The sequence below is a fragment of the Trachypithecus francoisi genome, unplaced genomic scaffold (genome assembly GCF_009764315.1).
Source record: "Trachypithecus francoisi isolate TF-2019V2 unplaced genomic scaffold, Tfra_2.0 Lachesis_group8, whole genome shotgun sequence".
NCBI classification, from domain to species: Eukaryota; Metazoa; Chordata; class Mammalia; order Primates; family Cercopithecidae; genus Trachypithecus; species Trachypithecus francoisi.
The window spans coordinates 3,499,141-3,522,894 of record NW_022681473.1 but is presented as its reverse complement, the minus strand read 5'-3'; the positions used below and the strand labels follow the sequence as shown (position 1 = coordinate 3,522,894).

The 23,754-nt window shown below is 52.2% G+C and overlaps 1 protein-coding gene across 4 annotated transcripts in view; it reads right to left on the bottom strand.

Annotated features, from left to right (window-relative positions):
• Nucleotides 1–23,754, bottom strand: part of SHANK2 (SH3 and multiple ankyrin repeat domains 2) — a 672,941-nt gene that overhangs the window by 523,277 nt on the left and 125,910 nt on the right. For all 4 annotated transcript variants that reach the window (XM_033203947.1, XM_033203946.1, XM_033203948.1 and 1 more), the window contains exons 6-8: nucleotides 23,116–23,224; nucleotides 8,608–8,759; nucleotides 7,196–7,363 (exon numbers count right to left, since the gene is read on the bottom strand). In XM_033203947.1, coding sequence (XP_033059838.1) covers nucleotides 7,196–7,363; nucleotides 8,608–8,759; nucleotides 23,116–23,224 — 429 coding nt within the window. The remainder of the gene's footprint in view (nucleotides 1–7,195; nucleotides 7,364–8,607; nucleotides 8,760–23,115; nucleotides 23,225–23,754) is intronic.

Here is a 23,754-nt window from a genome sequence, read left to right as displayed (position 1 = left end):
TTCCTTCATCTCAAAGATACTGAGTCAAACTCAGAGAGGGAGGGAGGGAGCCAGGCTCTGCCCCTAGGCAGGCACCAGAGTTCAGCACGTGGAAACACAGCGTCTGGATCCCTCGCCAAGCAGCATCCTCTCTAGGACCACACCCCCTCTGGCCAGAGCCACCGTGCTGTGACGTTGCACGGTGGATGTAAAAGTCTTCAGCAATTAAAAATACAGAATGAATGCCCCCAAATCTGACCCCTGATTTCCTTGGGCTGTGGGAATGCACTGGGGTGTTTCTTAACTTGCTTCTTTATACTTCTTTGTATTTTCCAAGATTTCCATGATGCAAGGTTATTTTTTTGGTAATCCAAAAAAAAAGGTAATTTATATAACAACTTTTAAGATAATTTGCAGAAAGCCTGAGCTCAAAAAGGGCTCTTCTAACATCAGCCTGTGGGGACGGGGCATATCCCCACTGCATGAAGTGGAGGGTGGATCTGAAATGCGTCCTTAGGCCACATGCACCCGGCCTGAGACAATGACGGGAAAGCAATGGCCTGGGGAACTCTGGAGTGCACCTGTAGCATCTGTGACCAGGCCTGGCTGTGGCCACGCAGGCTCTCCCGCACCATGAACAGCCAGAACCCTGGGACAGGGCTGTCCATTCTCCAGGTGCTAGAACGGAGACATAGACTTTAAATGCAGAGCCCATCAGCGTGAGAGCTCAGAGGTGCTTCTCCCGAGAGCACAGAGCCAGGCACGGCCCAGTGAGGACCAGGAAAACCCACCTGCCCCTGTAATTTGTTCTGCCACAGACGTGCTGTGAGTGGTTTGGATGTGAGAACCCTATAGGCAGCACAGAGAACCAGGCTTCTGGTATGACACAGGCTGGGAGCGATCCCAGCTCAGCCAACTGCTTGCTCCGTGGCCTTGGGCAAGTGACCTGCCCTCTCTGGGCCTGTGAACTCATATGAGAAACAGCAACGAGAAGTAACCAGCTCTGAGGATATAGAATCATAGTGCAATTAATGCAGCTCAGGACAATGAATGCTCCCAAATTGCTACGGGTCCTATACACATTTGGCCATTTTTACAAAGAGAAGCCTCTGTCATGTACCTGGAAGGGTTCGTTCATTAAAGGAAATCTGAAATTAAACGTTCCTCTTCCAGGAGCGCTCCTGTCTTAATGATGTCAGTGACAGCTCTCAAAATCAGTAGACTTTGGGCTAGGCACGGTGGCTTACTCCTGTAATCCCAGCACTTTGAAAGGTTGAGGTCAGCAGATCACTTGAGGTCAAGAGTTCGAGATCAGCCTGGCCAACATGGTGAACCCTGTCTCTACTAAAAATACAAAATTAGCTGGGCGTGGTGGTGCACGCCTGTAATCCCAGCTACTTGGGAGGCTGAGGCAAAAGAATTGTGTGTACCTGGGAGGCAGAGGTTGCAGTGGGCCAAGATCACCTCACTCCACCCCAGCTCTCAGGTAACAGAGAGAGACTCCATCTCAAATATAAATATAAATATAAATATAAATATAAATATCAGTAGACCTGGAGTTAAGTAGATGATTCTCCATAATGTGGAGGGGTCCCATCCAATCTGTTGAAGGCCTTAAGACTGAGGTCCCCTGAGAAGGAAGAGACTCTGCTAGAGACAGACTTGAGACCTGTACTGTGGCATTTACTGGGCCACGTGGCAGTGTAAATGCCAGGCTGATGAGGATGATCTGGGAGGCAGACGGCGCTGTCCGCTGCTGCTGCAGGCCCGCACAGGGCACCCTCACCCATCCCTTATCTGCTCCATCCCTTATCATCTGATAGGCACAAGGGCCCTGCAGATGAATGAGACGAGGCTCGCAAAGGCAAAGTTCTTCACATCATCACCAAGATTCTTTAGCAGGGGAGAAAATGGCTTTCCCAGTCTTTCCTGAATAGCCAGCACACCACCAGAGGGCAGTGAATGCACCCGGCTGGCTTTCCAAACCCTGCTCCACATTTTCCAAGCTGAGGCCGGAGCAGGTGCACCGCCCTGGAGCTCATGCCTCCGAGGTACCAGTGCAGCTGCACAGGCTCAGGCCGCGGGACCGAGGTGGCCAGGTGGCGCTGGGACGGCCAGGCTCTGAATGTAAGCGAAGGGCCTCAGGGACGGAACCCGGCCCCTGGCAGGCCAGGAGTCACAGCTGAGAGCTGCAGTGAATGACTAATAGCCAGCGCTCCTGCCAGCCTCCACCGTCACCTTTATCCCAGGGCCAGCTGGAGAGATGGGCCTGGAGACATTTGCCTGGTTGGGAGAGAGGGCAGGAAAAAGGAAACGGGGAGAGGTGCGGGAGGCGAAAGGACGGAGCTCCAGGAATCCCCAAAGTTGAGACACAGCGGCTATGCTGGCAAAAGGGTTGGCGGTTGGATTTGGGGCTCTGTGAACTACTCTACGTTTAAGGAGGTTTTAGCCTGCGCTCACACTTTCAGAGCTTGAAAAGAAAACAGCAACGCAACCAGAGCACTGATGTCTAAAGGGAGGACACGTCTGGAAAACACGTTCAAGCAGGCATTCTCACAGACAACAAGCGAGCTTCGGGTCCCATACGCATTTAGCTGGGTTTTTTTTGTGTGTGAGTGTGTGTGTGTGTGTGTGTGTGTTTTGCTCTTGTTGTCCAGGCTGGAGTAAAGTGGCATGATATCAGCTCACTACAACCTCTGCCTGCCGGGTTCAAGCAATTTTCATGCCTCAGCCACCCGAGTGGCTGGAATTACGGGCGTGCACCATCACACTTGGCTACTTTTTGTATTTTTAGTAGAGATGGGGTTTCACCATGTTGGCTAGGCTGGTCTCCAACTCCTGGCCTCAGGTAATCCACCTGCCTCAGCCTCACAAAGTGCTGGGATTACAGGTGTGAGCCACCACGCCCAGCCACATTTGACTATTTTTACAAAGCCTCTGTCCTGCACCTGGAGGGGCTCATTCACTAAAGGAAACGTGAATTTAAACGTTCCTCTTCCAGGGGTGCTCCCATCTTCATGAAGTCAGTGACTGCTGTCAAAATCAGTCAACTGAGTCGACGATTCTCCATAATGTGGGTGGGCCCCATCCAATCAGTTGAAGGCCTCAAGAGCCTTCAACTCTTGAAGGGGAAAAGGGGACTGAGGTCCCCTGAGGAGGAAAAGATTCTGCCGGAGACGAACAGGATCCACGCAGCAGGATCAACTCTTCCTGGGTCTCCAGCCTGCCCTGCAGCTTCACGATCGCATGAGCCAATTCCTCAAAAATACTTTCTATTTTAAAAAATTCTGTATCTGTACACACACACACATGCACGCATGTGCACATCCTATTGGTTCTGTTTCTCTGGAGAACGCTATCACCCCTGAATACAGAAGCAACAGCGAGTGGGTTCTATGGTGCTGTCCAGTGACATCAAATGACAGTTCTGTTCATGTGAATCACCGACTTAGAGTTGACTGAGAACAAGACACATAACTCATTCTCCACTTGGCCAGGCGGGAGGGACGTCCCCAACATCCATGTCTCTTAGAGACTCACAACTCAGTCTTGCCCCCCGGGGCCGGCAGCTGTTAGGCACAGACCCTGTGAGACTGGAGAAGGACGTGGGTGCTCAGGGTGCTATGACTCCCACCCCTCGCCCAGCCATGTCTGCTGGTGGAAATGTCTCGTGGGTGACTGCACCACCCCACCAGGGGCCTCCCCTCGTGCTGAACTTGACCTTGACCTCAAATCAGCCTAGTCAGTTTTAAAAATCAAGTTCATTAGAGCTTTGGCAGTCCCAGGAACTGCTCTTTTCCAAGCAGGTCACCTTGGAAGCTTGGGACAGCTCCCAACACAGGCGGGATTCTCCTTCGGGAGCTGCCTCTTCCACATCCTCAACAGAAGCCAAACTCACACCGTGTGGACGGGCTTGGCCTTGAAAACACCAGCACAGAGCTGACAGCCAAGCGCAGCAAGGAGAGGAGATGGGCAGAGGAACGGAGCTGTGTCTCAGAGCGTGAGTGTCTGCATGGTCACGGTGTGAGCCCAAGAGGCACCAGTGTCCAGAAACACGGAACACTGTCATGCCTGCTCAGAAGCACGTTCACACACACGTGGACCTGTATGTACGTGTATGTGTGTATGTGTGTGTGTGTGTGTGTAATTTATGTTAGTCTTCCTGTCTCGCATCTGGTTTCCCCACAAGGGAACACCAGGGCCTTGCATCAGGCATTTCTGTTCACTGCTGCAGGCTGTGTGTTCAGGACACCGAGACACGTCGCTGGGGATCACACCCAGTAGACGACGTCTGTGGCTGAATGAGCACCGGCAGTAGGTGGGGTCTGTGGTGCAGCCAGAATGCCTGGAAGTGGGTCAGGCGTGAAGAGGTGAGCGTGGTCAGGCTCAGGCCGGGAGACCTCTTGGGGATCCCCTGAAACAGCTCAGACACAAATGAGGAGGGTGCCAGGGCAATGAGCATGGCCAGGCTCAGATGCTGTGGACAGGCTCAGAAGGGCCAGGCCTGACACACAGCCGAGGGATGGCAAGGCCATCTGGGGCTGGAACTGTTGGTTGACAAAGGGAGAAGAGGTCAAGGGGAGGAAGGAAGAGGGAGCAAGGACAGAAACACTGGCAAGTTTAATCCAGGGAAAAAGCGAGGGGAGGGCAGGGCAGGAGACTGAGGCGGGGAAGCAGCTCCCCCAATCCAGAAACCTCCCCAGTGCTCTGCAAGAATTCACCTGCTGCTTCTACTCCAGGTGTGTCAGCCAGGGTTCTCCAGAGAAACAGAACCCGTGTGTGTGTGTCTGTGTGTGTGTGTGTGTGTGTGTCCATGTCCTGCTGCTTCTACATCCCGGTGTGTCAGCCAGGGTTCTCCAGAGAAACAGAACCTCTGTGTGTGTGTGTGTGTGTGTGTGTGTGTGTGTGTGTGTGTGTCCTATTGCTGCTACATTGAGGGTGTATCAGCCAGGGTTTTCCAGAGAAACAGAACCTCTGTGTGTGTGTGTGTGTGTGTGTGTGTGTGTCCTATTGCTGCTACATTGAGGGTGTATCAGCCAGGGTTTTCCAGAGAAACAGAACCTCTGTGTGTGTGTGTGTGTGTCCATGTCCTGCTGCTTCTACTCCAGGTGTGTCAGCCAGGGTTCTCCAGAGAAACAGAACCTCTGTGTGTGTGTGTGTGTCCTATTGCTGCTACATTGAGTGTGTATTAGCCAGGGTTGTCCATAGAAACAGAACCCGTGTGTGTGTGTCTGTGTGTGTGTGTGTGTGTGTGTGTGTGTGTGTCCATGTCCTGCTGCTTCTACACTCAGGGTGTGTCAGCCAGGGTTCTCCATAGAAACAGAACCTGTGTGTAGGGGTGTGTGTGTGTGTATGTGCATCCTGCTGCTTCTACATTCAGAGGGTATCAGCCAGTGTTCTCCAAAGAAACACAACCTGTGTATGTGTGTGTGTTTGTACATGTATACACTTATATGTTACATATGTATACGCACACAGAGAATTTTTAAAAGTTTAAAGTTTACAATAGACACATAAAATTAAAGATGGAAATATTTTAAAGAGTTGGCTCATGCAGTCATGGAAGATGTAAGTCTGAAATCTGCAGGGCAGGCTGGAGACCCAGGGCAGAGTTCAGTGGGAATCTGGAGTCTTTTTCCGGCAGAATTCCTTCTCTCTTGGGATCTCAGTGTTTTTTCTCGTAAGGGCTTCAACTGATTGGATGGGGCCCACCCACATTTGGAGAGTCATCGGCTTAACTCAAAGTCCACTGACTCAAATGTTAATCCCACCTTAAAAAACACCTTCTCAGCAACTTCCAGAATGTTGTTTGATCAAATATTTAGGAGCTACAGCCTAGCCAAGTTAACACATAACATTAATGATCACAGGGGAAAATTATTTTCCTTTTTCACAAAGAAAAGCACAAGAACGACAAGAAATCTCACAACGGATGCATGGAAGAGGACTTCCAAAGACCGGTCATTACTGCTCCCGCTCCCGAGAGCTCCGGCCTGGGTGTGGGCCTGGGGCTACCCTGAGCAGTTGCACAGATCCCTACTCACACCTCGGGGGAAACAGGGGCTTCTCCAGCCTGCAGGGCCGAAGATCAGCCAGAACTGACCTAGCACAAGGAAAGCCCAGGGAGGGTGGGGCCTGCTGGCACCCCCACTGCCCACTCTGACCACAGTGGGCGGAGTGCATAACCCCCCTTACAGATGTGTAAGGTGGCGATGGCCGAGGAGAACACACAGGTAGCCGGAGAAGCCATGGCAGTCACTGTGCAGAGGACCAAGCAAGAAACCAGCTCAGAGCCCTCTGTCCTTGATCTCCCCTTGCTATTCTAGAGCCTCCTCTTGACCTCCTGGGTAGACAGGCCCCATCAGCTCTCCCTGACCCACCTCACCCCTCTGCCTGGAGACCCTGGCCTCCAGCCTCACCACTGAACTCCCTCACTGTCCTCAGACTCTGGCAGGGCTCAGCCAAGAGAAGAGAGGCAGGTGTTCCTTCCCTGAGTCCTCCCTGACATGGGCCTGGGGGACCCTCCCTCCTCAGCCCCGGCTCTCCTGCTCCCGGGAGCACCATTTCCTCTCCCTGTCCGTCAGCTCACAGGTGCTGATGGCTCCCCAAGACTGCTCTTCTGTGGGGGCCTCGGCCTTTAACCCTGTCCACACCTCTACCTGATCAGGTGAAGACTTTTCACTGCAGATAGCAGGTAAAGTCTGTTTCTTGCCAAGACCACAATTGACCTATCTCCTAATCCAACTGTTGCAAGGTGGGGCCTGAAAAACATGCCCCTTGTGCATGCAAATCAGGCCTTCCTGGGGCTCACCTGTACTCAGAAAATACTGGTGCTAAAACATCAGTGCTTTCTGGTATCCTGCCCTGTCAGGACGGTGGGAACCTGGAAAGCGCAGGGCTTCTAGGAAGGGAGCGTCCACCCCATAACTGTAGAGCACTCCTGCTGTACAGAAACTCAGCAGCCTTGCCTAATCTCCTGGCTTCTCCAGAGAAGTCAGAAATATCTGTTTCTATACAAATGTGTCTGTTTTCAAACACTGGTGTTCACATTTTAAAATAATTTTTAATTCACGTAGTTTTAGGAACTCTGGGCAAACCAAACAAAACACCCGAAGGTAGGATCTAACCTTCGGGCTGCCCTGATCATCTGGGGGATCGGAGGAGAAGGGAAGGTCGGTTCGTGGGTATGACCAAGTGGAGGAGCAGGCCCACGTACCTGGTGGATCTCGTGCCAGCCGTTCTCATCTTTGCAGCACACAGTGGCGTGTTCGTGCAGGAGAAGCTCGCAGCAGTAGGGATCACCTCCGACGACAGCCGTGTGATACAGGGGGGTGAGGCCGTAACTGTCTTTATAATCCGGGGATGCACCAAGCTCTAAAAGAGTCTAGGAAAAAATAAATCAAAATCTGTTGTTATTGGTCTCACGACCCCTTTTGCAGAGTGAGGCAATCAAGAAAGAAGCACCAGGACCACCTTCCCACAGGCCAAGGCAACCCACACCCTGAGCATCCAGTGCTTCTCCTGGGCTCCCCAGAATTAAGGAGGGTATAACTTGGGCGGGTGTGGGGGCTCACACCTGTAATCCCAGCACTTTGGGAGGCCGAGGCAGGTGGATCACCCGAGGTCAGGAGTTCAAGACGAGCCTGGCCAACATGGCAAAACCCCATCTCTACGAAAAATATAAAAAAATAGCCGGCGTGGTGGCAGGCATCTGTAATCCTAGCTACTTGGGAGGCTGAGGCAGGAGAATCGCTTGAACCTGGGAAGTGGAGGTTGCAGTGAGCCGAGACTGCACCATGGCACTCCAGCCTGGGCAACAAGGGCGAAGCTCAATCTCAAAAAAAAAAACAAAAAAACAAAAAAAAGGGGGGGGTATAACTTTAGACAGTAACATTTCTAGTTCTGAAATAGCAAACAGTGCCCAGAAATGCAGGGCAGGCTGTTGTTCAGGAGACGAGGAGACCTGCAGCACGCAGACAGACCCATCCTCGGCCTGGCCAACATTCTGTGCCGTGGTGTGGCATGGGCAGCAACACAGTGATGGCAACATGTGCCGAAGAGAGAAAAGGTGCGTGGTTTAACCTACATGCCCCGTGGAAAACCACCTCAATCTGCGCGCTGACAGTGGCAAACCTAGCAAGTATCGCATCTTCAAGAACGCTCCTGATTTCCGAGGAAGCCAATGGGTACGGTGTGGCTCTGTGTCCCCACCCAATCTCAATTTAAATCGTAACCCCCAGTGCTGGAGGTGGGGCCTGGCGGGAGGTGACAGGTCATGGGGGCGGATTCTCAGGAATGGCTTAACACCACCCGCTTGGTGCTGCTCTCATGACCGTGAGTCTCCCTGTGGATGGGGCTGGGGTTCAGCACTGGCCTTATAGGTTGAAAACACAAGTCCCTTGACTGAATAGAAGGTGAAAGATGACTTCTTGGGAACCACGAATTCTCAAAGCATCAACACTCAGGAGAGAGAACAGGAAAACCTGAAACCTGGCTTCACTTCCAAGCTCCGGCCGGAACACTGTGCACAGAACCCCCAGGGTGGGCACTGCAGGGACGGGATGGGGCGGCTGCCGGGGATCAGACAGAGCAGGGGGCGGCACCCACGTAAGATGGGCCCGGGTCTACCTTCAGGGCAACCTGGTTCCTCGCTCGCGCAGCTTTGTGCAGGGCGGTCATCCCATCTTTGGCACGGAAGTCCAGGTGAGCCCCGCCATTTCTGAGAGCTTTGATGACCTCCACAGAGTTGTCCAGCTGAGCGGCTAAGGTCAGGGGGGTCTCTGGGGAACCCAAACACACACACTTTAGAACCAACATTTGTCACACTGCTCACACAGCCATATTCAGATGCCCAAAACTAAGCTGAATGAACTGCCCCCTGCCACCTCCAGGCTGTTTACAGCTCCCACCACCCGGGAACCCCAAGAGTCCAGGCACACCGCCTAGTGTGGCTCAGGCACCCCTGTGTGATGCGGTGACACACAGGGTCACGCGCAGATCACAGGAGTGGCAGAGGCAGGGATTCAACAGGAATGCTGTGTGGGCCACAGTCCAAGAGGCTTCCCCGGTGCCCTTCCCTCTGAGTACACAGAATCCTGTGGTACCATCTGGGTGCTTCCCATACAGGAGGAGTGAAGGACTAAAGCCCTCACTAGAGATGGGAAAGGCACACAGCCACCTTTTCTCATTAGATGTCACATTTACGGGCATCTTAGGAAATGCCAGCCGTGGGCTGCAAGGGCACAAACACAGATAAGACATGGAGTCCGTGCCCCCTGGAGCTCCCGATCTGGGTAAGTGGAAATTTTCCTTCATCAACGCGGTGCAGGATGACCCAGGAGGGAGGGCAGGGGCTCAGCAGACAGAAGCATGCCGCCTGCCTTTGTAGGGACAAGGGTCCCATGCAGATGACCCTGAACCAGTCTGCAGCTGAGCGCGGCTAAGGACATCAGTATCTATGACAACAAATCTTTCCATCCATCTTCATCTTCCTAATGTGCTCACCATGGCCACTGCTAAGCACAAGGAACTATTTTGCTGCGGTTCATTTGAGAGGCTCTTAATGTTCCAGAAAAGTGCACAGAGTACCAGGACAACACGCAAGTTCCCATGACCCAGAAACCCCAACAGTGAATATTCACTCGGTCTCAAAGCACATTCCAGTGACAGAAGACTTCGGATGCCTTCCACGGGGTGTGTGCCTTGCTGACCATCCCACCACCCTCCATCCCAGAAAGGGCACCTGCCTCACGAGTGTGCACTGCCTATTCCCATCTATTTTTAATTCTGATGTTTACTTATCCATAAATGGGTATCACCCTGAGGACTTTTAAAATTCACCCTAGGAACCGCTCTGCAGCTTGCCACTTCGTGGTGAGCTGCACAGGCTTAACCCCGCCACGTCAGGAGTGTGCTATGTGTAGACAAGCCAGCATCTTCATTCATCCCTCTCCATGTGAAAAGCAGGCTTCCTGTCTTCCCCAAATAGGAAGACTGGAAGCTCAACAAGCATAACCTCAGAAGTGGCCCCAGTCTCCCTCAACGTGAACAATGGGTGGGAGTAAAAACACCTGTAATATTTTGAGATAACCTCAGAGACATGCAGACCCTCCAACCGGAGGCTGCCCAGCAGCCAGTTGGCTCCAGGGATGAACAGACGTGCTTCAAAAAGTTGAGAAGTGGGGGCTCCTGGAAGCACAGCAGGAGGGCACTAGCCACGGCTCTTTGTCCTGACACTGGGAGGTGGCACAGCAATGGGGGGCGGGGGGGCAGGAGGAGGGTAAGTGTTTAAGACAGCTGCTGCTACCCAGAGGGCACAGGGCAGTGCAGGCTAGAGCACGTGTACGCCGGTGTATATGTGCACACCTGTGTGCACGCCTGTGTGTGCATGCGCATGTCTGTGTGTGTGGGCATGCCTGTGTGTGCATGTGCATGCCTGTATGTGTGTGCATGCCTCTGTATGCGTGTGCATGCCTGTGTGTGTGCATGACTACATGTATGTGTGCAGGCCTGTGTGTCTGTGTACATGCCTGTGTGTGTGCCTGTGTGTGTGAGTGCCTGTGTGTGCCTGCCTTTATGTATGCACACCTGTGTGTGTGCATGCCTCTGTATGTGTGTGCATGCCTCTGTATGTGTGTGCATGCCTGTGTGTGCATGCCTGTATGTATGTGTGCATGCTTGTGTGTGTGTGCGCATGCCTGTGTGTGTGCATGTCTGTATGTGTGCATGCTTATGTGTGTGTGTGCATGCCTCTGTGTATGTGCAAGCCTGTGTGCATGTGTGCATGCCTCTGTGTGCATGTGTGCATGCCTGTATGTGTGCATGTCTGTGTGTGTGCATGCCTGTATGTGCATGCCTGTGTGTATGTACGCATGCCTATATGTGTGCATGCCTGTGTGTATGCCTGGGTGTATGTGCGCATGCTTGTGTGTGTATATGCCTGTGTGTGTGCATGCCGGTGTGTGTGCATGCCTCTGTGTGTGCATGGCTGTATGTGCGCATGCTTGTATGTGTATGCATGCCTGTGTGTGTGCATGCCTGTATGTGCATGGCTGTGTGTATGTGTGCATGCTTGTATGTGTGTGCATGCCTGTATGTGCATGCATGCCTGTGTATGTGCATGCATGCCTGTGTGTGCATGCCTGTGTGCGTGTGCATGCCTCTGTGTCTGCATGCCTGTGTGTATCTGCATGCCTATGTGCATATGTGCATGCTTGTGTGTGCATGCCTGTGTGTGTGTGCATGCTTGTGTGCATATCCGTGTGTGTGCTCCTGGGTGCATCCTAGTGTCCAAGATCAATGGGGCTGCAAAAATCAAATGACTGGGCAAGCAATTCTTCCTATGAGGGGAAGTGACTGGTGTCAACAAAACCCAGCTCTTTCCCCAAAGGGCTGGGTGGCCTCCAGCAGGTTTTTTAGAAGATGATAGTTCAGGAGGCTGGGGATGCTCAGAAGGAAACCATCATGTGAGAGAAGACCACAGACGTATCACAGGTGTAGGAAACAACCTCACTGAAAGGGATGGGGAATGAACCGCTGACCTCGGTAGCTCCAGACATGAATGGAGTCTGTAAGACTAAAGGCAAAAGGAACAGAATAGATAAAGCTGGGTTATAAGTCAACCAGAAAGTGAGTGCAGCCACATCGATAGAAGTAAGCAAGGGATTCAAAAGTGAATAGGAGGAAGGGGCTGATCTTGCAATGCAGACAAAGTGCAAGCAATTCGCATCACTTCTCTGTCCTCAGGCGGTGGCGTGTAGCCCCCATCCCCCTGACCCCTTATGCGTGGGCTGTGTACAGTGGCTTCCTTCTGAGAGCACAGTGTGGAAAAGGGAAAAATGGGAGCATCTCTCCGTGGGGAAACCTGATGGCCACAAGCTCAGCCAGGAGATGGGGCAGCATCGCCCACGATGAGCCATGCCAACAGGACGGGCCCTCGGCACCGGGCGATGAGAAAGGCATTTTCCTCTGTGCTCCTCCTCCCCACACCCACAGCCCCGTCTAATAGTCAAAACACCAGATGGATCCCAATAAGGGACACCCTACAGACACCTGACCAGTCCTCCTCTGACACTATCCAGGTCATCACCAGCAGGGAAAGCCTGGGAAACGGTCACCGGCCAGAGAAGCCCAGGGAGACGAATGAGGGAATGCCGTGTGGGAACCCGGGTGGGGCCTGGGGACAGAAAAGGACCAGCAGATAAATGCTAATGAGAGAAGAAAAAAATGTGGACTTCAGATAATAATAATGCATCAATATTGGTTCTCTAAATTGTGAGAAGCGTACCATACTGGAGTAAGATGCTGATAAGGGGGAAACCTGGGTATAGAATATATGGAAATTCTCTGTACTATCTTTGCACTTATTCTGTAAGTCCAGAACTGTTCTAAAATGAAAAGTTTATTTAAAAATGCCTCCTGGTTATTGTGCGGGTTAATAGATTTAATGTAAAAAAACACTGCTGCTCAGACTGGTAGAAAATGTTTGTGAAAAGCATATAAAGTACTTGTAGCCAAAATATACAGAGAACCCTTAAAACTCACCAACAAGAAAGCAAACCACCCAATTAAAAGGAGGACAAAATATTTAAATGGATACCTCACAACAGAATGTAAACTCAGACATGAGAAGATGCTGCACACTGTATGTCATTAGGAAACTGCAAATTAAAACAATTAGAGGCTGTGTTCAGTGGCTCATGTCTGCAATTGCAGCACTTTGGGAGCCAAGGCAGGAGGATCATTTGAGCCCAGGAGTTCAAGACCTGCCTGGGCAACATGAGGCCTTGCCGCTACTAAAAATTTAAAAATTTACCAGGCATAGTGGCACACGCCTGTAGTCCCAACTACTCAGGAGGCTGAAGTAGGATCACTTGAGCTCAGGAGGTCAAGTTTGCAGTGAACCATGACCACACCACTACACTCCAGCCTGGGAGACAGAGTAAGACCCTGTCAAAAAAAAAAAAAAAAAAAAAAGGCCGGGCGTGGTGGCTCAAGTCTGTAATCCCAGCACTTTGGGAGGCCGAGACGGGCGGATCACAAGGTCAGGAGATCGAGACCATCCTGGCTAACACGGTGAAACCCCGTCTCTACTAAAAAACATACAAAAAATTAGCCGGGCGTGGTAGCGGCCACCTGTAGTCCCAGCTACTCGGGAGGCTGAGGCAGGAGAATGGCGTAAACCCAAAAGGGAGGCGAAGCTTGCAGTGAGCTGGGATCCGGTCACTGCACTCCAGCCTGGGCAACAGAGTGAGACTCCGTCTCAAAAAAAAAAAAAAACAAAAAAATACCTCAACACAATTGTCAGAATGATGAAAATCTAGAACACTGACATCAAATGCTGGTGAGGATGTGGAGCAACAGGAACTCTCAACCTTGCTGGCAGGAGTGCCAAATGGCACAGTCATTTTGGAAGACAGTGTGACGTGTTCACACAAAAGTAAACATGCACATACTCCACAATCCAGCAACTCAGCTCCTAGGTGTCTCCCTTGAATGAGCGGAACACTTACGCCCACACAGAAATCTCAATGTCAGTGTTGACAGCAGCTTCATTCATCATTCCCCAAAACGGCAAACAATCCAGAAGTCCTTCAGTAGCTGAGTGGATAAATTATCCGTGACACATGCAGACAGCGAGATGTTGTTCAACACTAAAGAGAGACGAGCTGTCAAGCCACGACACAACACGAAGGAAGCTTAAATGCATATTGCCAAATGAATGAGGCCGATCCGAAAAGGCTGCATCCTGTGTGATTCCAACTTGATGACATTCTAGAAAAGGCAAAACTACACAGCCAGTGGTTGGTCGGGCGCGGTGGCTCGTGCCTGTAATCCCAGCACATTGGGAGGCCGAAGCGGACAGATCTTGAGGACAGGAGATCGAGACTATCCCGTTTAACACGGTGAAATCCTGTCTCTACTAAACATACAAAAACTAGCTGAGCGTGGTAGCACACGCCTGTAATCCCAGCTACTCAGGAGGCTGAGGCAGGAGAATCGCTTGAACCCGGGAGGCAGAGGTTGCAGTGAGCTGAAATCATGCTACTGCACTCCAGCCTGGGTGACACAGCAAGACTCCGTCTCAAAAAAAAAAAAAGATCAGTGGTTGTGAGGGGTTAGACGGCAAGGGAGGGATGGATAGGTAGAACACAGAGCAGTTTTAGGGCACGAAAGCTAGGCTGTGTGATTCTGTAATGGTGGGTACAGGACAGGATGATGCATCTGTCCAAATCCACAACATGAGCAGCACCAGGAACGGACCCTCATGTAAACTATGGACTTCAGTTATTGTAACAAATGCCCTAAACCAGTGCAAGCTGTCAATAACAGGGGAGCTGGATGTGAAAGTGCACAGGGGAAAACTCTGTGCCTTCTGCCTGGTTTTTCTGTCAACCTAAAACTGGGCTCTGTCCCCGACCCCGAGAGGCTCCTGAGGACCCTGGCCCCTGCCTCCATGTCACCCCCAACCTCGCCACTCCCTCTGCCACATTTTCCTTACTGAAGGCACCTTGCTCCATCTAAGAGCATGGCAGGGTGTGTGTAAGAAAAACCCTGAAATAGTGAGACACTGTATTTGAAATAATTGGACCCTTCAAAACAAGTCTCTTTTTATACGGAACTGTACTGAACAAACCAAAGGCACCCAAATATCTTCACCGGTAGCAAAGGGAGTTATTTACTCGAAGTCTTCCAGCTCCTTCATTGGCACTGGGTAATTTCTGCACCTCTCACCCTCTGCAGACGGAGGTTGACGAGGTTCCAGAACCATATTCTCTTGAATTGTCTCACCTTCCTGGGTGCTGTTAGTTCTGGGGAATCGCACTGGGTGATTCACGCAGGGGCCAAGGTGAGACTGTGGAGCATGAACTGTCAGTCACTGCATGCATCAAACAAGCCCCTTCCACTCTTCACGACGATGCCCTGAAGGTAGTCAGTGCACCAGGACCCAGAATGTCCTTGAGGCCTCCTAACTGGGTGGTGCGGGAGGTGGGAAGGGGCTCCCCGGCGACACAGCCCCACAGCAGCAAGAATGGGGAGCCGGGGATGGGGGTGGCCGAACTGGAGGAGCTCAGCCTCATAGGCAACGAGTGCACCACGGCCCTGGAAACAGATTCAGTAACTGGATTTCATCAGTGAGGTCCAGACACATCACAGGTGCTCTGGGAATCAGGCTTTATAAAGGAACCGTCTCTTTCTGACTTCTTATCCAGATACTTAAAGAGTCGAAAGGCATTTCTAGCTTTATTAACCAGACCTCTTTTGTGGTTCCTGAGGCTTCTCTCAAATTTGGAGACAACGGTGCAAGATAAAAGGGCCAACCTAAGTTTTGTTCAAATTGTCAGGTTCGTTTTCTGTTTGGGGCTTGGAAACACAACTGGTCTCATCTCAGAGGTTCCAACCAAAGCAGGAGACGAGCCCTGAGACTCTGATGGGGGAAGTCTTTGGTTTTTTTTTTGTTTGTTTTTTTTACACTACTTTCATCATCGTTACTTAATAAAATTTACATTTAGAACAGGTACCAGATGGTCGCCTGCAATCACACAGGCTGTTTTGTTTTCACTGACAGGTCATTCCACTGGGATTTAATTATCTCAGTCTAGAGGGCTGCTTCCCTCCACTCCCGCCCCATGTCCAGTCCCAAAACAGGGACACGGGGCCCAGGTCTGCAGGGCCTGGGACTGAGCAAGGCAGCATTTCCTGAGCTTAGCAAAAAGGTTGCTTTCAACTCTAAGCACAGACTCTGCTGCTCCCTGGGTGGCTTTGAGAAGTCACCAAACTCACTGTGAAGAGGCTAAAATATGGGATGGGAACATGCCCAGGCTGTGGCCGACAACCAGGAGGAAAGCGGGAATGTGAACAGCTTGTCCCCTACCCGGGCCTGCCTGGGTCATCCATGTCCAGCCAGGCCGGCCAATGCTAAGAGACCCCTGTTTGTCCCACTGCCTTTTCCCCCAGGAGTTGAGAGCAGGGACCCCCGAGGGCAAGCGGAGCCCAGGCTCTACCTCTGCCCTCCACGGTGACTCAGCGACTGGCCTAGACTGGGCTGTGGTAACAAGATCCCAGAGGCTAGGTGGCTTAGAAGTGACAGACACGTATTGCTCACGGTTTTGGAGGCTGGAAGTCCCAGATCAAGGTGCTGGCAGATTTGGCGTGTGTCTACCTGGCTCACGAAGGGCAGCTTCTTGCTGTGGCCTCACAGGGTGGAAGGGGCGAGGGAGCTCTCTCGGCCTCTTTTGTAAGGGCACTAATCCCATTCACGAGGGCCCCACCCTCTTAATACCATCACCTGGGGTTAGGGTTCAACAGTATGGGGGACGCAGACATCAGCCCTGGCGGCCACTCAGCTAGGCTCTCAGAGCTTCAGATTCCTCCCAAGACAGTGGTGCCTGCAGGGGACCCCCCCTTGATTACAGAGCCGAGGCCTGGCAAGGCCCTGTTTGCTGCTGGAGCACAGCAGGTCACCAACAGACTGCAGCTATCACTCTTAAGTGCCCTCATTACTGGTAGGGTGGGTGACAGTGCCAGTCTCCCTGGGACCAACAGGCTTCCAAGGATATGGGGCATTTGGCACTAAAACCAGGGCAGTCCCAGGAAAACCGGACACATTGGTCACCCTGCCTGTTTCCTGGAGGCAGCCTGCCAGAGCCAACCCTGTGTTTCTCCCTTTGCATCCAAAACCAGGAGAAAACAACACTGATTGAGCTGCCGTAGTTGATGCTGATGACAGGAGCATTCTGGAAACTCTATTAAGGGTGGCACATGTCCCACAGGCTTAACCACTGATATGGTTTGGATGGGTGTCCTGCCCAAATCTCATGTGGAAATGTAATCCCCAGGGTTGGAGGTGGGGCCTGGTGGGAAGTGACTGGATCATGGGGATGGATTTGTCATGAATGGTTTAGCACCACCCCCTTCCTTGGTGCTGTCGTGGCCAAAGTGAGTGAATCCTTGCAAGATCTGATTGTTTAAAAGTGTGGCACCTCTCTCTCTCCTCCTCTCCCCTTCTCACTCTCTCCGCTCCCCTCCCCTTCTCTCTCTCTCGCCCTCTCCCCTTCTCTCTCTCCCTCTCCCCACCTCCCTCTCTCTCTCCTGCTTTCGCCATGCGATGCACCTGCTCTTCCTCTGCCTTCCGCCATGAATGAAAGCTCCCAGAGGCCTCCCCAGAAGCAGATGCCACCAGTTTCCTGTAAAGCCTGAAGAACCTAGAGCCAATTAAACCTCTTTTCTTTATAAACTACCCAGCCTCAGGTATTTCTTTACAGCAATGTGAAAATAGCCTAATAGCACCACACTGCTCATCTAACGCTCACATGTTTCTGCCCTGTAGGTGTTATCATTCAATTTAGGAGACAAGAGGATGGAAGCTGAGAGAGGTTCTTTAACCTGGTCTTCACACAGCCAGCTGCAGAGAAGCGGGGGTGAAAGTCTCCTCTCTGGGGCTCTCCATGGCCTGGCACTGAGCTGGGCATAGGAAGGGTCACCTCTGCAGTTCCCTGGTCCTGCACCTCTGAAGCCCAGTGTCTCTAACAGCGGTGTCATCCGTGTGGCCGGGTAGCGTCTGTGTCTCAGTCAGGAGGATGTGTATTTGTTCCTCCCACTCTGCCTTGACAGAAGCAAAGTGAAGGTGATGTCTTCCCTGGCAACACTGGGCTCCGGCTTCCCACAGGAGCTTCTGTGCAGCTTGTCTCCCCTGATACTCACTGTGTGTGTGCCCAAGGGTTGCTATAAGCCATTGTTCTGGAATTACCCACAGCTACCTTACTGAGAGCACCCACCCCGGCTTACTTTTCTCTTTTCCCTCGTCACCCTGGGTCCCCACTTCGCTGCCCCTCCGTCAGCACGGCTGGTTTCTCTCCTGATTTGGAAAAACAAGTGAGAATTCTTGAGACACTGGTGGCAGGCGCAGAAGTTGGGAAGCGGGGTGGTGTGAGGCCAGGGCCACCTGCGCTGTCTGCGGCCGACCCGTGGGTCTGCACTTGGCCTTCGGTTTTGGAACTTTTCACCTTAGTTACCCCTTTTCCCTTTTTATTTGCCATAAATAATCTTTTTGGCCTTACAAAAAAATGTTACTGTCTATGATCACTGTTAGTTTTATCTGTACAAAAACCCCCACACAGGTGTTTATAGCAGCTTGACCCACAATTGCCAAAAGCTGGAAGCAGCCCAGACGTCCTTTAGAAGGCGAGTGGATAAGCAAACCGGGGTACGTCGGAAAATGGAACATTGTCCAGCGCAAATAGGAAACGTGCCTCCAAGCTGTGAAAGGCCTGGAGGCATCTTCCGCACGTGCTGCCAAGTGAAAGAAGCCGATTTGAAGCACATTGTGTGATGATAAGATTCCAGCACTAGAACATTCTGGAAAAGGAGGATAAGATTCCAGCTCTAGAACATTCTGGAAAAGGAGAACGTGAAAGGGTCAGCGAGGCTGGGTGTGGTGGCTCATGCCTGCAATCCCAGCACTTTGGGAGGCCGAGGTGCGCAGATCACCTGAGGTCAGGAATGTGAGCCCAGCCTGGCCAACATAGTGAAACCCTATCTATACTAAAAATAAAAAAATTAGTTGAGCATGGTAGCACATATCTGTAATCCCAGCTATTGGGAGGCTGAGGCAGGAGAATCGCTTGAACTCGGGAGGCAGAGGTTGCAGTGAGCCAAGACGGTGCCACCGCACTGCAGCCTGGGCGACAGAGACTCAACCTCAAACAAAACAAAACAAAACGGGTCAGCAGCTGCCAGGGACTCAGGGATGAACAGGGGCACAGAGGAGCTCTCAGGCCGTGAAGCTGATCTTTATGATACTGTGACGGTGGATACAGGACATCTGGCAAAACTGACAAAATGTACAACACCAAGCTTGAACCCTCATATAAGCTCTGGACTTTAGGATCACTCATGGGTACAACTCCAGGCATAAATCCTCGTGTAAGCTCTGACTTTAGGAGCACTATTGGGTGCAATACCAAGCACGAACCGTCGTGTAAGCTCAACTTCAGGATCACTAGTGGGTACAACACCAAGCACGAACCGTCGTGTAAGCTCGACTTCAGGATCACTAGTGGGTACAACACCAAGCACGAAACGTCGTGTAAGCTCTGGACTTTAGGATCACTCTTGGGTGCAACTCCAGGCATGAACCCTCGTGTGAGCTTGGATTCTAGGATCACCATGGGTTCACTGATTGTAACACATGTCCCACATTAAAGCAAGATATTACTAACAGGGGAAACTGGGGGAGGGGCCAATATGGGAACTCATAGTACTTCCATTCAATTTTCTGTCCGCCTAAAACTGCTCTAAAAAATCATCTCTGCTCATTTCACAAAAGGGAGGCAGGGGAAGAGGAAGTTCTGCTTTATAGGGAAATATCAGCCACTACACAAAGAAAAACTGATTCATAAAATTGCCGTTTGGCAACAACCAGGGGAGAACTGATTCCATAATTCTGCTTTAAATTTTAACATTGAAAATAAGAGGCTGGGCTCAGTGGCTCACGCCTGTAATCCAAACACTTCAGAAGGCCGAGGCAGGAGGACTGCTTGAGCCCAGGAGGTTTAAGACCAGCTTGGGTCACACAGGGAGACCCTCATCTCTACAAACAATATAAAAATTAGCCCAGAGGCTGGTCATTGTGAGAATATTTCAGAACATCCATAAGGTAACTCCATGCTACTGTCTCCATGGATCAGGCTCCCAAGCCGTTTCTACTCAGTTCTGGGAAACATGGTCAGGTCTTTCTCCTTTCATTATGGTGCTTCACAGCACCATATGGTGGTTCATGACAACTATGGACTTTCTGCATTGGCACCAGCCTAATCCAGAATTCCAGCAGCAGAATTTTGAGTATGGTGGCACATACCTGTAGTCCCAGCTATTCAAGAGGCTGAGGCGGGAAGATCAACTGAGTTCAGGAGGTCAAGGCTGCAGTGAGCTGTGATGGTGCCAGCCTGGGTGACAGAGTGAGACCCTCTCTCAAGAAGAAGGAAGGGGAGGGAAGAGGAGGGGAGAGGCCAGGAGCGGTGGCTCACACCTGTAATCCCAGCACTTTGGGAGGCCGAGGCCGGTGATCACTTGAGCTCAGGAGTTTGAGACCAGCCTGGGCAACATGGCAAAACCCCGTCTCTACAAAGAATAGCTTGGTGTGGTGGCACATGCCTGCAGTCCCAGCTGCTTGGGAGGCTGAGGTGGGAGAATCACCTGAACCTGGGAGGTCAAGGCTGCAGTGAGCTGAGATTGCGCCACTACACTCCAGCCTGGGTAACAGAGGGAGACCCTGTCTCAAAAAAAAAAGGAAAGAGGAGGGGAGGGGTAATGATTTCTGTCGAGGCCAAAATCAAAACAAAATAAACTCCCAACCTCTGTGTGCTCATCGTCTCCCTGGGTGATGCAGGCAAGTGTCCCGTAAGGAAGCATGCACGCATTCTGTCCTTGAGCACCAGACCCACTGGGGCCCTGTCCCAGGCCCTGGCCCCATGGGTCTCTGCCTTTGCTGGAGACCGTAGAACGCCTGTCCTTAACTGAGTGATCCTTCCCCGGAGCCACTTGTCGGGGACCTGATGACAGCAGGGGTTCCTGTGTCTTCTCTCAGTTTGGTCTTCGTCATCAGTAAACCAGCCCAGAGGCTTGTCATCATGAGAATATTTCAGAATGTTCGAAAAGTAACTCCGTGCTACTGTCTCCACGGAACAGGCTCCCGAGCCATCTCTACTGAGTTCTGGGGAACGTGGTCAGGTCTTTCTCCCTCTTTGAGCTCCACAATGGCTCTAACAACTATGAACTTTATGTTTGGCACTGGCCTAATCCAGGATTCGAGTGGCAGCAGCTTTAACTCCAGGCAGGGCCCAGAGAAATCGCTGCTTACCTCTTTCAGAGTCTGCACTGATGCGTTTTTAGCAGCAAATGGAGGGTCGGTCTATTCTGGAATAACAGTCATTTCAGAACTCTTAAAGTCAAGATACCAACCGTCTGGTGAAGGAAGCCAGGGGGAGGCCTGGCTTGGGACAGGGGCCAATTACAGGGGGCACATCAGGAAGAGAGGAGCAGAGCAGCTCAGAAGGGACCCCCAGCCTCCTTCTACTGCTGGCCAGGCCAAGGCGAGACAGAGGGCCACGCTGCCTGGTTACCCCACAGCAGCATCAGAAACAGCCCTGGATGAGGCCAGGATGAAGACATAAGTGGCTCTGCCAGGGTGGTGGGAGCCACAGTCAAAGGCTGTCTCCAGGGAGAGTCCGGGTCAGCAGCTCAGGATGAAGGCTGCCCGTGGAGGTGCTCCGAGGCTCAAGGTCAAGCTCAGGAGCCCCTGGGTCCATTTACTTTCACAGCCTCAGATGGAAAGGCCTCACGCCCTCATAAAGCCAGGAGCTGGCACAGAGGCCATCGCCAGAGAGAAACTGCCACGTAGGCGCAGCACAAAATGCGTCCACATCAGGGAAGGCCGAATGGCCAGGGCTCTCCCGAGCTGCCTGCAGACCTGCATGCTCTCCGTCACACCACCATGCCCGGGTCAGGCCTCTCTGCTTCCCACCTCAGCTCCTCTCCTCCTCCCACTGCCGGCCCCACGGCTGAGGGCCACCACTCACACAAGATGAAGCCCTGCAGCTGCCCACCCACCCTCCAGATGCCCTGCAGGCCTAGAGACTCTACTACTCCTGCCCGCCACATGCCCTTGTCCCCATCACTCCCTTTCCGCTCTTCTCCTCTCCAGATGTCCCCAGCAACACAAGCCCAACTCAGCCTCCTGCTTCATGCCATCAGCTGGGACTGCCCAGACCTCCAGCGAAAGCTCGGCCTTGTCCACGTCACTGCCCTGCACACAGACCCCCAGGCTTCCCTGACTCATGGAGGATCGGCGCAGGGCCTGGGGCCTGCTCAGCTGTAGACAGGCACTTGCCTTCCTACCCTTTCCCTACCCGCTGGGTGCACTCTGCCCCTCCGAGCCATGCTCATGCAGTCCTGCCTCCCGATGTCACAGGCATCAAAGCTCCTATGCCGGCTCCTCCTGCTACTCACAGTGAAGCCTAAGAGACACAGACAATGGCAAAGAGGCAAGGACAGTCCTCTAGCAGTGCTCAGGCAGAGCTGTGCAGGCTGGATCCACACCCAGCAGGGTCTCCCCCAGCGTTCAGAGGTCTGAGGGATCCCCACAAATGATGAGAAAGTGGTATCCTTCAGTTGATAAACACATTTGTTGTGTATTTTATATTTTTGAGGTGTGACACCAGTAGGTGATAACGGCACACCATGCAGGGGCCAGAAGCAGGGTTGGCACACTCAAGACAAGAGGGGAGGGAGGTGCCCACTGCCCTGAGTCCAGGAGGAGTGTTCCCAGCCCAGGATAGCCCACCTGAGGGGCCATACTCTGAGTTGCTATGGAGACCCTCACCTCCGCCACTCCTGGTTCTCCATAAGGACCTAACCTCTGCCTGCCAACTCCAGCTGGTGCCCTGCTGGCAAGGGACTGTCACCTGGGGTGACAGTGCTCACACCCAGGGACAGTGGGTGATGTCTGGAGACACTGTTGGTTGTCACAACTAGGTGTTGCTATTGACACTGAGTGGAGGCGGGGGCTGGCACTAACCCTTTGGTGCCTAGGATGGTCACGCTGTGAAGACTCACACACTCGTGGAACCACCAAGGGCCTGGGCCGTCCTTCCCGACCGATGCTTAGAGGCCCACCCTCGTGAGGAATGTGGTTTCCAGCAGGGGAATAAGAAGATGCGTGTGTGCAGATGCCTGTCTGCTGGGCTGCCCATGCCCAGCGGGAGGCAGAAACACACATCCTCCGCCTTTACAAACATATGTGTCTCCAAAGATCCGTGTGCCCAAGGCTGGCACACAGTGGCACAACACATGCGTGTCATCTGCTCATTCATTCACTCATTCACTTCCTCAACAATTCTGCACCGAGCACCTGCTGCGGTCCAGGGCCCGTGTAAGACATTGGGGATGCTCCATGGACAAGACGGACTCAGCTCCTTCTGACTGAGAAGCCAGAGGAGAGTGAGAATGTACCTGTAAACACCAAGCAAAACCAAGTAAAATGTAACGGCCGCGTCATTCACGGGTAGCCTGAGCAGCGGGCTGGCCTTTTCTATGCTTCTGTAAAGCCTGGTAAGGTCCCCTCTAGCGAGTGCTCACCTCCGGTCTCCAGGTCGTGGAAATTGGGATCCAGGCCTCGGTCCAGCATCTTGGCGATCTTCTCCACCGAGCGATGTTGAATGTGATCCATGCATTTCTTCAGATTGGTCTAGAAGGAAAAACAATACAATTCAAACATCTTTATAAGAAATGTCCAGCCAGGCGTGGTGGCTCAAGCCTGTAATCCCAGCACTTTGGGAGGCCGAGACAGGTGGATCACGAGGTCAGGAGACCGAGACCATCCTGGTTAACACAGTGAAACCCCGTCTCTACTAAAAAATACAAAAAACTAGCTGGGCGAGGTGGCGGGTGCCTGTAGTCCCAGCTACTCCGGAGGCTGAGGCAGGAGAATGGCGTAAACCCGGGAGGCGGAGCTTGCAGTGAGCTGAGATCCGGCCACAGAACTCCAGCCCGGGCAACAGAGCGAGACTTCCTCTCAAAAAAAAAAAAAAAAAAAAAAAGAAATGTCCCAACCTGAGCAATGAAGTAAGACCCCGTCTCTACAAAAATCAAAAAATTAGCCAGATGTGGTGGCACACGTGATTCCAGCTACTCAGGAGGCTGAGGCAAGAGGATCACCTGAGCCAAGGCTGCAGTTAGCTGTATTCATGCCACTGCACTTCAGCCTGGGCAACAGAG